The sequence below is a fragment of the Amphiprion ocellaris genome, chromosome 20 (genome assembly GCF_022539595.1).
Source record: "Amphiprion ocellaris isolate individual 3 ecotype Okinawa chromosome 20, ASM2253959v1, whole genome shotgun sequence".
In the NCBI taxonomy this organism is placed as follows: Eukaryota; Metazoa; Chordata; class Actinopteri; family Pomacentridae; genus Amphiprion; species Amphiprion ocellaris.
The window spans coordinates 3183197-3199894 of NC_072785.1; the positions used below are offsets into that span (position 1 = coordinate 3183197).

General features: G+C 39.0%; 1 protein-coding gene and 1 long non-coding RNA gene across 3 annotated transcripts in view; both read left to right on the forward strand.

The window, feature by feature from the left end:
• pdss2 (prenyl (decaprenyl) diphosphate synthase, subunit 2) overlaps positions 1-16698 on the forward strand; it is a 51138-nt gene that overhangs the window by 20968 nt on the left and 13472 nt on the right. For both annotated transcript variants that reach the window (XM_055006065.1, XM_055006066.1), the window contains exons 3-5: positions 615-813; positions 12882-12956; positions 15037-15210. In XM_055006065.1, the coding sequence (XP_054862040.1) occupies positions 615-813; positions 12882-12956; positions 15037-15210 (448 nt within the window). The remainder of the gene's footprint in view (positions 1-614; positions 814-12881; positions 12957-15036; positions 15211-16698) is intronic.
• Positions 822-11394, forward strand: LOC118469148 (uncharacterized). The gene is made up of 2 exons (XR_004845975.2): positions 822-4043; positions 4119-11394. It is a non-coding gene; the product is annotated as an uncharacterized LOC118469148 (long non-coding RNA).

A 16698-nucleotide genomic window follows, 5' to 3' on the forward strand; every position in this document is an offset into this window, starting at 1 on the left:
ACGTTGTGCATCAAAGGGTTAAAACCAGATGTAACTCGCAAGAGGTGGATCTGACTGAAAGCTTGAAGAAACTGTGCATAGTGACCTGTCAATCACAAGGTAGCACCACCGTGAAACTCACCCTGCTTTGTTGGCTATTTTACTGTAAATGGGACCTTAATTTACTAAATGAACATTGTGTTGCATTCAAAATGTCTTAAAACTATTGATTGAGACCAAAACCTCATGAGGAAAATGTTTACTGAGGTAAAAAAAAGGTGACAAGTGGGTCATTTTCTCATAGACCTCTATGCGGCCAAACTTCTTTTTGCGATCAGATAGGTTGCCCTCTGTTGACTGTTAGAAAGAATGCAGGTGTGTACGTCTTATTCTGCTGAAGTCCGCTGAACTTGGGAGTGCTTGGTCTGGAATAATGTTTACAGAATGTACATATCAAAGTAACATCCACATTTAATGTCAAGGCCAAGGTTTCCAAGACAAAAAGGGTCGTATTGTAACAAGAAGATCAATGTTATTCATTTGGTTTTGTCAATTTTCTTTCACAATGGTTAAAAACAACATGACAAATCCTGTTTAAAATTGAATAAACTAACCACCACCAATTTGTTCCATAGTCAGAGGAACCTGGCAGAAATCACTGAGTTGATCCACACGGCGTTCTTGGTGCATCGAGGGATAGTGGATCTGAAGGAGTTGACGGTTTCAGACGGCTCGCTGAAGGACATGCAGTTTGGGAATAAGATGGCCGTGCTGGGCGGCGACTTCCTGCTGGCGAACGCTTGCACCGGACTGGCCCAGCTCGACAACACCAAGGTAACCTCTCTGTCAGTAACAAACGGTACTCCTGAGACATGTCTGACCTGACATCAGTGATATTAATGAGAAACACCGCTGTCTTAATTTGAACTCTCAGAGGTCCTTACAACCTCACTTATCAGTGTCAGTCTTCATCACTACACCCTTTCTCTCACTCACATGACATCCAGTCTCCCACCTGCAAATCCTAATATATTCCAGGGTTCCCACTGATCCTGTAATTGAATAGCATTGATTTTTGGATGGTATTTTCTTCCTTTTTCAAGGCAGAATACCTACAGTGCAACCCTGGTTTTCATGGTTTTGATATGAGATTCAAGTGTTTATCTGCAGTTTAATCATGTTTTTATTTAGTTTGGATTACTGGAGATGAATGTCTGTGTGATGTTTTGTAATACACTTGTCATATATCCCCTTGTAGTTAAACAGTATAGTGTTTTAAATCCCTGCCCGGGGTCTGGGACTAGTGATTATCAAAATTATGACTTCAATACGAAACCTGCCTAAATTCATCAATACCACAGCAAAAAGTAATGTAGTAACAAAGGAGAGAGCGTGACACTGAAAATAAATTTTCTATCAATTATATTCAATGGATATTAAATATTTAATAAAAAATGTAACATTGCTGTGTTTGAAGCCAACAGACCCTCTTTCACTGGACCACTCGGTTCCTACCCAGATTTTTGAGCGCTAAGCAATCACATTAATCACATTAAAAACAAGAAAAGCACTCAGAGAGTACACTACTCCTCCAAGGCTGCTCAGTCCTTGCATGATTTCCGACAAATTTGTGGTCCACAGCGGTGGATTTGTAGTAGGATCACAATCGTGATCGTCAACAGGCAGCTGACGTAGTGTTCACTTGTTGTCATGGTTACAGTGACGCCGTGCCGCTATCTGGCAATGATACAGAAATCTTTAACAAATCCGTGGATCCAGACTATAAGCTGCATCACTGTCAAAATCTAATCACTTGGTCCTTGTGTCATTTCTGACCTTCCCTGAAAATTTAATCCAAATCTGTTTGTCTGTTTTTGAGTAATGTTGCTAACAGACAGACAGACAGACAGACAGACAGACAGACAGACAGACAGACAGACAGACAGACAGACAGACAGACAGACAGACAGACAGACAGACAGACAGACAGACAGACAGACAGACAGACAGACAGACAGACCAATGCCGATCGTCACATAATTCCACTGTGATCCTTGGAGGAGTAACAATTTAGACTGTAGACTATTTTTAGTGAACCTTTTCTCATTTTTAAATGTAATTTGACTAAAAAGAAAACTAGAATATGCTCAGAGTGCAGACCTCTGCCAAGGCCGTCTGTTGACTGCAGTCATTTGTGTTTAGTCTGCTTTAGTGCACAACGGCAGGGTGCAGGCTAATACACCTGGGTGTGTGCTTCATCACCATGAAGTGCCAGACTTACAGTTAGTCATTTATTATATTCATGCTCAATAGAATTATTTGTGCTATGTGCTGTTAAATGTTTTCTTGTTTGTTTGCCCTTTCATATGTTTTTATCATATGTGTGTTTTTGACAAAGTATTATTATATAAACATTAAGTGGATTATTACAAAAATTTGATTACACTCAGCGTTAACACTTTTACATGGTTTGCAGTGATCTGATGTCCTCTGTATATTATGTAATTTCTGTTATAGTCACCTTAGATTTGAAACTAGATATCAGTTATTATACAGCATTTAATAGACTTGGTTCACCTCTAGTGAGTGCATCTTTTGGTCATAGAGGTCATTTTTGACCAAAACGTACATGCCACATTTACTATTACTATAGTAATAGTGTAATATTGTTGATCTGGGGCGGCACGGTGGAGCAGTGGTTAGCAAGGTCGCTTCACAATGTGAAAATCCTGGGTTCAAATCTTTCTGAATGGAGTTTGCATGTTTTCCCTGTGTGGGTTTTGCTCAGGCTTCCACCCACAGTCCACAGACATACTGAGGTTAATTGGTGATTCAAAAATTGTCCAATATAATTGTCCAAAATATTTCTCCACACACTGATGCAAATATTAAACAGATATGCATGCTTTTTATACGGTTTTTGTAACAGAATGATTTGTCCACGGGGTACCGTACAGTTAAATGCCTCTAGCAAACAGCATGTCAACTACTGTCACAACATAAAAATGGAACGGCTTCTCACTGCTGATTGGTCAGAGCAAAACACAGTGTTCTCTGTCCAAACAAGAAATCAGGCAATACTAATCAATTTTTTTCTCAGATCTTTGATTATGTGAGTGGACATTGCTTGGGAAACATCACAAGTCAGGAAATTTAGAATACAGTGGCACAAGTGGGAGTAGGTATTTTCTTTCCCTGTTAGTACACCTTTAATTTTCAATAGCTGATCCTCGAGGCTTTTCTTTTCAGCCATGGTCAACATAATTCAAACACTCATTTTCTGTTTGAATTTTACTCTGCTGCACAGTTGTACTGCAGTGTAAAACTCATAACCCCTCACCCAGGAGACATTGGTGTTTACAGCAGCATATGCAAGCTTACATAAAACATATAAAAGTCCCCGTCCTAGAGGAACCTCATACCAGAAGACATTTGGTGGCCTGCAGCCTGCTTTATGTTGCATAATGTGGTCAGGATGCACCATTGACATGTACACCATATGCATCCTTTACCCATTTGTGTGGTGGTGGTCTTGTAAGTGCACCACAGATCATATCTGCTGCGTAGCCTGGTAACCCCTCGCTGACAGATGCTGTCACCATGCTGCTCTGTCAGAATGCGGTTGCCTGAGTGGATCAAAATAACCACGTCCCCCCGTGCCATCAGTCGGACCAGCCCTTATCGCCTTCCCTACCGCTTCTTTTTCAGCACACACAGTCTGAGTTTATGTCTGCTCCATGGCACCCAGGAGACAGCCTCCCAGCAATAAAATGTAAGCGGTATCCATGGTGCTTCTTGTGAGAGGAACATAGCGGGAGTTGCGACGAACCAACATCCATCCATCCATTATATACACTGCTTAATCCTCATTAGGGTTACAGGGGGGCTGGAGTCTATCCCAGCTGACTTAGGGTGTTTTTGGACTGTGGGAGGAAGCCGGAGAACCTGGAGAAAACCCACGCATGCACAGGGAGAACATGCAAACTCCATGCAGAAGGATCCTGGGAAGGCGGGGATGTGAACCGGTTACCTTCAGGCTGCAAGGCGACAGCGCTAACCATCAAGTCAGTGTGCAGCCCACAAACTAACATTTCCCTTGTAAATGAAATAATTCTCAAGGTGTGGCATTTCCTTTACAGTGCTAATTGGCTTTCATCGGGATTCGTCTGTGTAACCGTACTCTGAGGGATAATTGTCACTCTGTGGCTAAGCTACAAATTACAGTAATGGAACTGATACTGTTGTTTCCCTGGAAGATGAAGAAAAACACAGTGAGAATGAAATGATGGCAGATCTGCTGATGACTTGAGCTAATGATGATTTAATCATGTTAAGTGTGCATTCAAGCCAAGCAACTTGGAATTGATTGAAATAAACGTTTAGAGCATCTTTCCCTGTAGCATGTTTCATTTTCAAGGTGACAACAATGCTGTTCATACTGAGCGAGTACTGAATCACCACACACTAATGCTCGAAACTATTAACCTTGTTTTTTCTACCTGCAAATATACCTGCAATGCTGTTCATAAAGAATGTGAACATAATCCGAAGCAACCACAGGAAACGTCCTCAATGTGAACGTTTTTAAGGGTAATGAAGAGATGGACATCGGATAGCCAGTAGTTACTCATGTTTGAAAAGGTTAGCAAAACAAAATGAACCAAAGGGAAACCACACCACAGTGTGCACTGATGCTTATATTTTCAGCATTTTTCATGTGTGTTTCACTGATAGGAACACAGAGGGAATTATATCATTGCAAAAAGTACAGATGAGTCCATCATGCTTAGCTAAATTACAGGAGGGATTTGTTATGATTGTTCGTCCTGACCTCTTTAAGCACCGTTCATGAGTTAATGCTGATTTTTGGTTGGAAGCCCTAATATGTTGTTTCATACAAAGTACTCCCACAATGATTTTTTTTCCACTGTTTCAAGAAAACTAGCTATAAACATTTAAATCCTGACAAACATGGTCTTTACAGGAGCCTGAAAGGGCCGTCAGTTATTCTTGACCTCCTGTGAACAATAGTTCACGAAACAGTTTCCCTTCAAGATCCGCTTACTTGCTATTTCTGGAACTGTTGGCCATTTCATAAGGTCTTAATGAGAAGATTGTTTTTGCTCAAAGCCTGAGAATGCTGACAGTTATGAAAAGTTAGAACATGACAATGCTGATGAAAACTGTCGTGCAATTGAAAACTCCAAAACAAGTGAGGAAGTGGACTCTCTCCATGATTCCATCGATGAAAATCAGTTTGCATCAGACTGTCTGCAGGACATTTAGCAAAATGGTTGTCAACAACATAATCAAACTTAGCGTCTAAGACAGGGATGTCAAACTCATCTTAGTTCAGGTTCCACTTTCAGCCCAGTTTGATCTCCAGTGGACCGAACCAGTAAAATAACAGCATAATAACCTTTAAATAACCATGTTTTCCCATTGTTTTAATGCAAAAAAGCACATTCTGAAAATGTTCACATTTATCTTTTTACAAAACATCGTCAACAACCTGAAATTTCTTAAGAAAAACAAGTTCAATTTCAAAAACATCGTGCCTCAGTTTTTCATTTGTGCATTACAACTTCCAGACCACAGAGTGTCTACAAAGGAACAAAACATTTAGTCACAGGTACCTCGACCTGAACGATATAGTATTTTACTATATGATCAAAACAAAAGTCAGACAAAAAAAAGTCAAAAAAACAACAAAAACAAGACAAAATATTCAAAAAACTAGACACAAAGCGACAAAAAGATGGACAAATGACACAAGTGAGACAAAAAAAAGCCAAACGACAAAAACAGGACAAAATACAACGAATAAAGTGAAACACAAAATGACAAGAATAAGACAAAAAACACAAGCAAGATAAAAAAGGAAACAAACGAGAAACAAAACGAGAAAAACATGAGACAAATGACAAACGTCAGAAAAAAAAATAAAAGCAAGACAAATTATTACAACAACAAGGCACAAAATGACAAAAACAATGAGCAATCTAGCATTTTACTTTATGATCAAAACAACTTGTCATGGTCTAGAAATTATTTTAAATTTACAATTTTACAAATTTATAAATTGGCAATTAATGTCTTCTCTCTAATTTTTACACTTTACAAAATTATCCTGCGGGCCAGATTGGACCCATGGAGGGCCGCTTTTGGCCCGCAGGCCGCATGTTTGACACCTCTGGTCTAAGATTTTGTGTTGCACTTTCAAGTTTAAAAGACTCACAAGTGAACAATTAAATAAATGAAAAAATATATAAAAGCATGGTAAAGAGCTAACCATGCTGAATCCTACATGTCCCATGATGCCTTTGGACAGCATCTTTAACCCTTAAAAGCATACCATAGGGTTTTAGTCACCCAGGACCACATCACACCTGGTGTAATTCATACATATCACTCAGTCGTGTACTCAGCTCGACGGTATTCTTCTTTAACAGTGTTCTGTTGTCTAAATGTCAAAAATTTGTAAGTTTTATTACTCCGCCAAGGAACGTGGTGGAGTTATGTGACAATCGACGTACGTGAATCCTTCCATCTGTTAGCAACATTACTCAAAAACGGACTAACGGATTTGGATTAAATTTTCAGGGAAGGTCAGAAGTGACACAAGGACCAAGTGATTAGATTTTGGCAGTGATGCAGCTTACAGTCTGGATCCACGGATTTGTTAAAGATTTCTGTATCATTGCCAGATAGCGGCACAGCGTCACTGTAACCATGACAACAAGTGAACACTACGTCAGCTGCCTGCTGATGATCACGATTGTGATCCTACTACAAATCCACCGCTGAGAACTTATCAGGACTTATCTGTCGGAAATGATACATGGAACAACTGATTAAATCGAGGGTGTTTCTGAGTCCCATCAATTCCCGCCGCCCGCTACATATTTAGGTCACGTGATTTGACATCCGTACATAACATACATATGCATAACACACGCCTGTGCTCAGCGCAAGGTCATATTGTTTGTGGGTACATCTATATTAAATGGACATATTCTATGTTGCTGTGATTTCTGATCATCTAACAAAAAAACCCCCTGCATTTCTAAAAAAATATGCTGCATTTCTGACAATGCCATATGGGGGAATGAACAGCCTTGGCGCAGTACTGCACTCTCTAAGTGCTCGTCTGGTTTTGCCAATGTTTTAATCTTGTAAGTTTACAGTATAGTCTAGCATACACTTATTGACCAAATTATTAGGTACATCTGTAAAATCACATGCAATTCAGTGCATCTCACTGTCATAATAAATAAATTCAGACACAATCATCCAGTCTGTTACAGTTAGCCTAAGATGTAGCATGAGTTGCAGGTGTACAGCAAAACAGCATTTCCTTTTCTTTGAAATTGGATTGCTCTGATGGCAACAGCTCAGCATATGAAGATGTACCTGAGGCCGCTAAGAATGAGGACTTAGTTTTAGTGCCGTACATGAATCTGATTCCTTAAAAGTAGAACCAGAGCATGAGAATGACAAACTCCCTCAGAGTGCTTCTCATTTGACCCAAGAGAAGTTAGGACTTATGAGGGAATCTCAGATAGTTGCCTCCGCTGCTTCAGCCGTGGCTCAGGTGGTAGAGTGGGTTGTCCACTTTTCGCAAGGTAGGCGGTTTGATCTCCGGTCACCTCTGCATGCCAAAGTGTCTTTGGGCGACACACTGACCATAAAGCTGCTTCAGATGGCAGCAGGCACCTCGCATGGCAGCTCTGTCGCTGTTGGTGTGTGAATGAGTGAAACATTGTAAAGCGCTTTGAGTACCACTAAGGTAGAGGTGTGTTATGTAGGTGCAGACTGTTTAACGCTGCTTTTAGAAATGCACAAGTAGTTTTCCAGGACAATTTTCCAATTTGGTAAACCTGAAGATCTACCCTGAACACTGTCCTTGAAAACATTCTGGTGCCACCATTTCCAAAAACTAATAATAGAAGTCTTGAGTTGGTATAAAATCAGAACTGCTTCAGGAAAAGAACTTTGATCTGCTTTTAGGTCCAATAAAATTGAACTTTGCCTCTTTGCACCACAACCAGATTCCAATAACAACAACTATGTGAATGTGGTCAGTGTTTGGTATGTGCCATTCTGAGAAGTTACAGTGTAAAATTACATAAATGACTACAAAATGTTTTAGTGACTTTGTTATTGTTAGTAATACCCCCTTAAAAGGTGACAAGGGCTATGATGTCCATATGTGACTTAATTAAGACCTTAAGACTCAAACATTTTAGAGACAATTTGATTTTCCAGGCTAATTCCCCACTTTTTGAACTCCAAACCTACAGGTTGCAGGGCAGGGCAGACTTACTTTTTAACATTTAGGTCTCAAGCATGATCCCCAATTGTTTTTTTGGTGTGTGGAGTTTTATAACTTAAAGCTTCTTACAGTATCTAGAGAAGACATTTTTTGCACACTGACTCCCTGTGATGAGTCTACTGAGCCTCTTGTATAAAACTGGTGGTATGCCCCTTTAAACACTGCATCCAGTCTGGTTGAGCTGTTGAACATGAAACAAAAAATCATACAAATATATTGATGCAGTTTTCCAATTACCCCAAGGCAAATGCAATAGAGGCTGTAAGAGAGTTCCTTTTCGCTCATTAAAATCTGCTAATTGCCTGATATTTATAACCCTGTAACAGCTGAACTGAGTGCAGTTTGACTCAGATATTAAAAACTGACAGCCTGCAAAACAATTAATTGTCTGTATTTTCTTGCAGCCTGTGTGTGGTCACTGTACCACATCTTTTTAATACACATGGTGACAGATGAGTAGTCCTTGCAGCTTTCGAAGTTTCTCATAAACCAGACTTTTTTTTTCTTTTAAGGCAGTGAGAGCGATGGAGATTATGTGTTGTGGCCTTGAGAGGAAACCTATGCTGCTACTTGTATAAACTGTAAAGTAATCTCACCGTGGAGCTCCGGTTTCTCCCCCCTCGCAGACCTGTCGGCAAAACACGATCTGGCTAGATTTGGGAATAGAGTAAAGGGGAGGCAGGGAGAGAGTTTATCTGATACTTTCCAAAAAAAGACCCCCACTAGCCCCCACTTCCCAAGGCAGACCAGGCAGAGACACCACATCTGGTAATACTGTAGGCACATTGTCCTTCCAGGTCTGTGGGCAAAGCTCAGGTTTCCTCAATATTTTCCCCTGGTGGATTCAGTTACCCAAAGGGCACAGCGGGGCTGACGGAGCAGCCAGCGTCACCAGACTTTTCTGATGAACCAAGGATGTCTGGGATGAGCTGAAGGAGCTCTAAATTTAACCTCATTCATCTAAACTGTACAGGCGTGGTCTCGGCTCCTCTGTCCACATTGTTGTTTCGCTGTGAATGAAGAATGGAGAGCTCGACTTCAGATTTTTACTCATTCATTAGATCCGGACGAAAATAGTCACTTTTAAACATGCTCTCTTCTGGTGCTTGATAAGGGGCCTGGCAGTGTTTCTGTAAGCTAAAATGTAGTCATGCATGCCCCCTGTAAGAGGAAATGGGCAACTGCAGTCTTAAACAAATAAGACTCAGGCAATGGGCATTTTTTAGATTTTTTTTTTTTAAAGTTGTTGCCCCTTTTTAAATGTTTTTAAAAATGTTGCCACAGTGTATTTTATTACTGGTTGCAGATGTAGTGGTTAGACTTGGACTTGAATCCCATTTTTCCTTTGCTGATAAGCCAAACCCAAGTGAAATGAATCTTTAAATAATTAGTGGATTTGAGTAAAATTGGAGAAAAGCGGACCCTGAGGTCAGATCATCACTCAAAAACCTTGTTAACCCCTCTGCTCTCTCTGGACACCGTCTTAATTCATCTCACCATCTGCCTTTTAGCTTCATTTCAGCCCCTCAGACCGGACTGATACCTGATCTCTCTACTGGACTCCTCTATAAATACAAAGCATAATGAACAAAGGCGAGTCTGGTTGTGCTTTATGAAATTGCCAGAAGCTCCCCTATGCACTGATAATGAGTGGCTGAGTTGCAGTTCACCTGGCTTCCAGCACATCTCACCTCAGATTAATTCTCCAAACCAGCTGTTCGGATGCAAACCTTGGTGGCTCGTGCTTCAATCAGGGGAGAAATTGTGGTTTTTAATCACAAATGTCATGGATGAATTGAGTGGCACGTCAGTTTTTATCAATCTCATTTAGGAGTTTAAACGGCGCCATAAGCCAGAATAATTTCTAATGAGGGAGAGACTTAGCAGTCCAGTCCCTGAGCCTGAGGCACTTGAACAGGTCAAGTAGCTGTTGGTGGACGAGTAGACTGTTGGGCAGATCAAACGATAATCTGTGGCTCAAAATGCCGTCTTCACCCACCTTTTGATAACAGCTTTGTGCATTCTCTCAACCACTTTCATGAGGTCATCACCTGGAGCTTTTTCAACGTTCTCTGACTTGATATTCACTCTTTGGTCCAGCTCATCCCAAACCATCTCAGCTGGGTTTATGTGGGTGATTGTGGAGGCCACATGTAGTACTCCATCACTCTGTTTTTTGCTCAAGCTGCTCTTCCTGAGGTGTTTTTGGCTTGGTTTATTAACACTAACCCTCACCCTTCAGGTTTTGTTGCAGCAATTCTTCCATGAAGGCATGATTCACACAGTCTCCTCCCATCATTTGCTTCTTGAACTCTAGGAAACATTGATGTGGGCTGTAATCTGAGGTGCTGGTAATTGTTGATTCCTGAAGGCGGTAACTCCACTGAACCTCAAAGTTCTTGAAATCTTCAATATTGACTCATCTACATGTGTTAAAGTCATGATGAACTGACGCTTCTCTGAGCAGTTCTTACCATAATATGGATTTCTACAGTACTGAATAGAGACATTAGATTTTTATCAACAGTACTTTGGGACATCTTAACTGATGGTCTCACATTAAAAAGGCAAGAAATTACACTTGTTAACTTTTGATAAGGCTTGCCAAAACCGTTTGATTTAGTAGAGGCACCAAAACCACCGTTAGCTTTAGCAGACGCCCCAAAACCACCGTTAGATGCAGGAGAGGCACCAAAACGACCATTAGCTTTAATAGAGACACAGAAACCACCATTAGCTTTAGCAGAGGACCCAGAACCACTATTAGCTTTAGTAGATGCCCCAAGACCACCGTTATATGTAGGAGAGACACCAAAACCACCATTAGCTTAAGTAGAGGCCCCAAAATCACCGTTGGATTTAGTAGAGGCAACAAAACCACCGTTAGCTTTAGCAGACGCTCCAAAACCACCGTTAGATGCAGGAGAGGCACCAAAACGACCATTAGCTTTAATAGAGACACCAAAACCACCATTAGCTTTAGCAGAGGACCCAAAACCACCGTTGGCTTAAGTAGAGGCCCCAAAATCACCGTTGGATTTAGTAGAGGCAACAAAACCACCGTTAGATTTAGTGGAGGCCCTAAAATCACTGTTAGCTTTAGTAGACGCCCCAAAACCACCATTAGCTTTCATAGAGGCCCTAAAACCACAGTTAGCTTTAGTAGAGACACCAAAACCACCGTTAGCTTTAGCAGAGGACCCAGAACCACTGTTAGCTTTAGTAGAGGCCCCAAAATCACCGTTAGCTTTTGTAGACGCCCCAAAACAGCAGTTTCTATTAACAACATCCTGCTTTAATCTCACAAAATATCCAGTTTTATCTTGGAAAATTTCAGTTTCAATCTTAGAAAATATTTGAGTTTTATTTTTGAAAAATGTCTGCTTCAATCTTAGAGAATATTTTAGTTTTATCTTCGAAAATTTCAGTTTAAATCTCAGAGAATATTTGAGTTTTATTTTGTAAAATTTCCACTTTATTTGGAAAAATTCAAATATTTTTTGAGATTAAGGCAGAAATTTTTACAAGATGAAATGGAAATAAAACTGATTCCTGGGTTCTGGGTAATATTTTGGGTTCTCCGTCAGACAGAATTTCGTGTTAGATTTTAGTAACTGATGTCTTTTCTCACAGTTTGTTCTGATTAACGGAGACAGTAACCTACAGATTGATTGATAGTATAAATAATTAGATACGGCTCTGATCTCTGCCTCCAAGTGGCTCCAGTACAACTGAAAAACCTTCTCAGGAACCATTAAAGAACCTTTGTTTTGTGAGAGCTGCTAGAACTCTTCCTGACTGAAGAGGTTTTCTGCTCATTTTAAAATCTGTAACATATTTTGCTTTGTTAGTCTTTACAATATATTTATGTGTTATTTTATAGTTTTGATGCCCTTTGTTTTATTCTACACTTTAGAAAATGGTATAAGCGAAGAAGAATCCTTGCATGAGTCGATGGTTACAGGTGTTTGACTGGCACTAAATGTGCTACTGTGGATTTTTCATTTAATCAGACTGCCTATTGTGTGGTCTGTCTTATGTATGGTTCACAAAACCATATCAAAAAGCAGATGTACGACAACCAGACAGGATTTTGTTTTACTGATTTGAATAATACCAGAATCAACAAGGTGATTTAAAAGGATAAAGTCTTAGGTTGAGAGGAGAAAAGTTGCTAACTTTCTGCTGATATTTGCCAGTTTGACTGTAGCATAATAAATAAAGAGAAAGGTCCTATTTAAATCACCCATCTGGGTTTAAATGAATTCTGCTTTTACAGCCAGGCAGGTCTGTAATTGTTCGGTTTAGGTGCTTTTTTGAATACTGTTCCATCTTTCTGAATATTTTATGGCATTTACTTAATTCCAGTCTGGTGCTGCTGTTTAGTTACAATGATGCATTATATGTTATATTTTATTTTATAAGTATTCCATAACATGTATCCCATGTCCGGGAGTCAATAAAACCATTTAACAAGATCAATATACGCGTACTATTTTGAAGGCCTCATAATATCTAAAAACACATTTCAAAAATAGTCTGTTTTCTTTCTTTGTCTGTTTGGCAGGTTGTCGAACTGATCTCTAGCGCCATTGGTGACTTGGTTCAAGGAGTCTACTATGAGAATTCCAGCATCACTGAGGTAAATCATTTATTTTTCCTCTTAAATCCAAATGATTTTAACTTTCCAATGCTGAATATTATTAGAATATTAGTACGCAGCTGAAAATAGTGCCCAATAAATGATCTATTTGCCGCTGTTTGAGTCACATTTTCTAAAAAAACTACAGCAGCTTGTGGGAAGTGACAGAGCTTTTCAATAATACATCATTCATGTATCAATCAGTGACCAGTTTTTGTGGATTTGAATGTTCAGTTGGAAAGAACACGATTAAAGGAAAGGAAAGGAAGTCAGAAAGAGCTGAGAAACAGACTCTATGGTCTTTTCATGGAATTTGCTGGTGAAAGGAAAAAGTAGCAACACCAGCATCGTTCTTTAAGAAGTTAATAAAATTATAGTGTGGTGGAATTGTTTCATAAGCCACAAGAAAACAAAGTTGCTTAGTTTTGGGGCCTTTAGATCACGATTTGGCTCCTGCTGTGAGCAGAGTAGAAGCTAAATGCTTCCTTGTGATTGGTTCTGACACTCGGCACTACCAGCGGACTATTAATGCGGGAAAAAAAAAACAAGACCTCCTAATAAATAATGAATTAAAAAAGGCTTTCTTTATTCAAATTGACCACAATGCTGTCAAGTTGCACTGAGCAGGAGTTTTCTTTATTCTCTCCGTGCTTTTAGGTTCTGTGCTGAATTTACAACTAGTTATTTTTTTTTACCAGCAGTGGTAGGACAGTAACACTCTAACTCTGACAGAATTTTATTGTTTTTCTTACTCTCAAGACATTCACAGCATATTTTACAACATTTGTCCCAAACTCGTCTATTCAGCCTTGCTCCACCTGTGTTCAATTATAGGATTTGCCGAACGTTACCAGATTAAAGAACACATTTCAGGTTTGTATTGCTTTATATCAGGGCTGTCAAACTCATCTTAGTTCAGGTTCCACATTCAGCCCAGTTTGATGTCCAGTGAACCGAACCAGTAAAACCACAGCATAATAACCAATAAATAACCACAACTCCACATCTTTCCTTTGTTTTAGTGCAAAAAAAATACATTCTGAAAAAATTCATATTTAAGGAATTCCCTTTTGACAAAACATTATGAACAACCTGAAATTTCTTAAGAAAAATAAGTTCAATTTCAGCAACATTATGCCAGTTTATCATTTACACATTACAACTTACAGATCACAGTTTATCTATAAAGACGCAAAACCGAACGATAACTTTTTGATCAAAACGACAAAAGTCAGACAAAAAAGACAAAGAACAGCAAAGACAAGACAAAATCTTACAGAAACGAGAAACAAAATGGCGAAAAATGAGACAAACGACAAGAAAAAAACAAACGAGACAAAAAATTAGACAACAAAGTTACACAGCTGAAAAAAATTCACAAAAAAATTACCAAAGCAAGAAACAAAGTGACAAAAAAATTGCGCAAAACAACGAAAATGACAAAAATAAGACAAGAGACAAAATGGAAACACAAAATGACAAAAGCAAGAAACAAAATGACAAAAGCATGACCCAAGTGACAAAAGTCAGACAAAAAAAGACAAAAAGCAACAAAAACAAGACAAAATATTACAAAAGGGAGACACAAAACTGCAAAAAATGAGACAAGCGACACGAAACAAAACAAAAAATTCAACAAAAGTTACAAAGCGCCAAAAAAATTTGACAAACAACCAAAGCGTTCACGAATGACACAAACGAGACCACTTTTTCTACTTTATGATCAAAACAACTTGTCATGATCTAGAAATTATTTTAAATTTAGAATTTTACAAATTTGCAATTTATAGTTAATGTCTTCTCTGTAATTTTTACACTTTGAGGGCCGAATTGGACCCTCTGGAGGGCCGGTTTTGGCCCACGGGCCGCATGTTTGACATCCCTGCTTTAGAGTGTTCTGCTCTGGTTGTGCTTCCCTCTCTTTACAACACGTGAGGAACTAACTGTGTTAAATGTGCTGTTGCTCACTGGTGCGCAAGGAGGGTTTGTTTTGATTGAGGAGCTCTGTGGGAACTTTGAAGCTGTACAGTAGAAGCAGTGAGAGCTCAGGCCTGCGGTGTCTGCTCTCGTTGCTCTGCAGGACAACGGTCTCATCGATGGTGTCAACGTGGCGCAGTGGGAGGAGCAGACGTTCCTGTCGCACGGGGCGCTGCTCGCCAAGAGCTGTCAAGCTGCGATGGAGCTCGCCAGACACGACATGGAGTCCCAGAGAGTGGCCTACAAGTACGGCAAGCACCTGTCTCTGGGCCACAAGGTCAGTAAACCCACCCACCAAGGGTCTAACATCAGTAAGGTGGTTGTTTGATGGATAAATCAATAAAGGCCAAATGCCATAACAGCACACTGCTTTTAAATATAATCCAAACTGATTTTCAAGTGATGGTTTGCAGCAGGAACACGCCGTACTCTTTCGCGATTTCACAATAGGTTTCTGCCTTCGTGTTTTGTCTTTTGCACACTAGGTAATATGTGGGTCAGTATATAATTGCAGACTTCTTGTATCATAGTTGACATTTTTGCTGTTTTCAGGCCTAAAATCAACATGGCCGCCTCAAACCAAACACCACATGGTATTTTAGAGAAAGATTCTTCTAAATATTATATATACAATTGAGTAAAATTGAAATTGAAAGTTATTTCTAAAGATATTGTTGTAAACCTGTTAACTACTTTATATTAATTAACTCAGAAAGCCTTGGAGTCTGGCCAGTCTTTTCTTCAGGAGGAAATGACATCATGTGGAGCAGGTCATGTGATCTGGAATTAACACACTTCCTGAAGAGGTGATTTTGTAATGGGGAACTTTGTTGAAAGTGATTTTTCGGACACAGATGTAATTTTTTATTTTGTATTATATAATAACACAAATGATCACAGAAAAAACACAAAATCACTCAATGAGACACAAAATTAATATAAAAAAAAGACAAAACAACCACAAACAGACTGATAATGACCACAAATGACCACAGAGCGACACAAAATGACTCAATGAGACACATAGCTATCATATAAAGACACAAAATGATGAGAGACACACAAAATAACTACAAAAAGTTTCAAAATGAACACAGAGACACACAAAATGACCACAAAACACCTAAAATTACCACAAATAGACTGAAAATGGCCACGAAGGGGCACAAAATGACCACAAAAATGCACAAAATGACCACAGAAAAGCACAAAATGACTCAGTGAGACAGATAATTATCATATAAAGACACAAAATGACTAGAGACACACAAAGTAACTCCAAAATGACCAGAAAAACACCTATAATTATCACAGACTGAAAACAGCCATAAAAATGAACAGAATGACCACAAAAAGACCTAAAATGCCCACAAAACCAACTCAAAATGAGCAGGTCATGTGATCTGGAATTAACACACTTCCTTGAGAGGTGTTTTTGTAATTGGGAACTTAGTGGAAAGTGATTTCTTGGACACAGATACAATTTGTTATTTTCCATGTAAAATTTGATATATTGACAAAAAAGAAATATCTGTCATGATTATCTCAACTTAATAAAAAGAAAACAATCAAACTATTTCTGAATAAACTCATTTTATTATTGTTTAGCTATTTAGAAGGTGGTTGTTATTAAATTTGAATGTTATTTAGTTGACATTTTAGTGATATCCAGTCATTTTTTATTAATAAGTGATTGTTTCCATAATAAATAATTATGGAATTTGTGAAGACATGATCATACTGAACACAGAAAAACTTTTTTTTT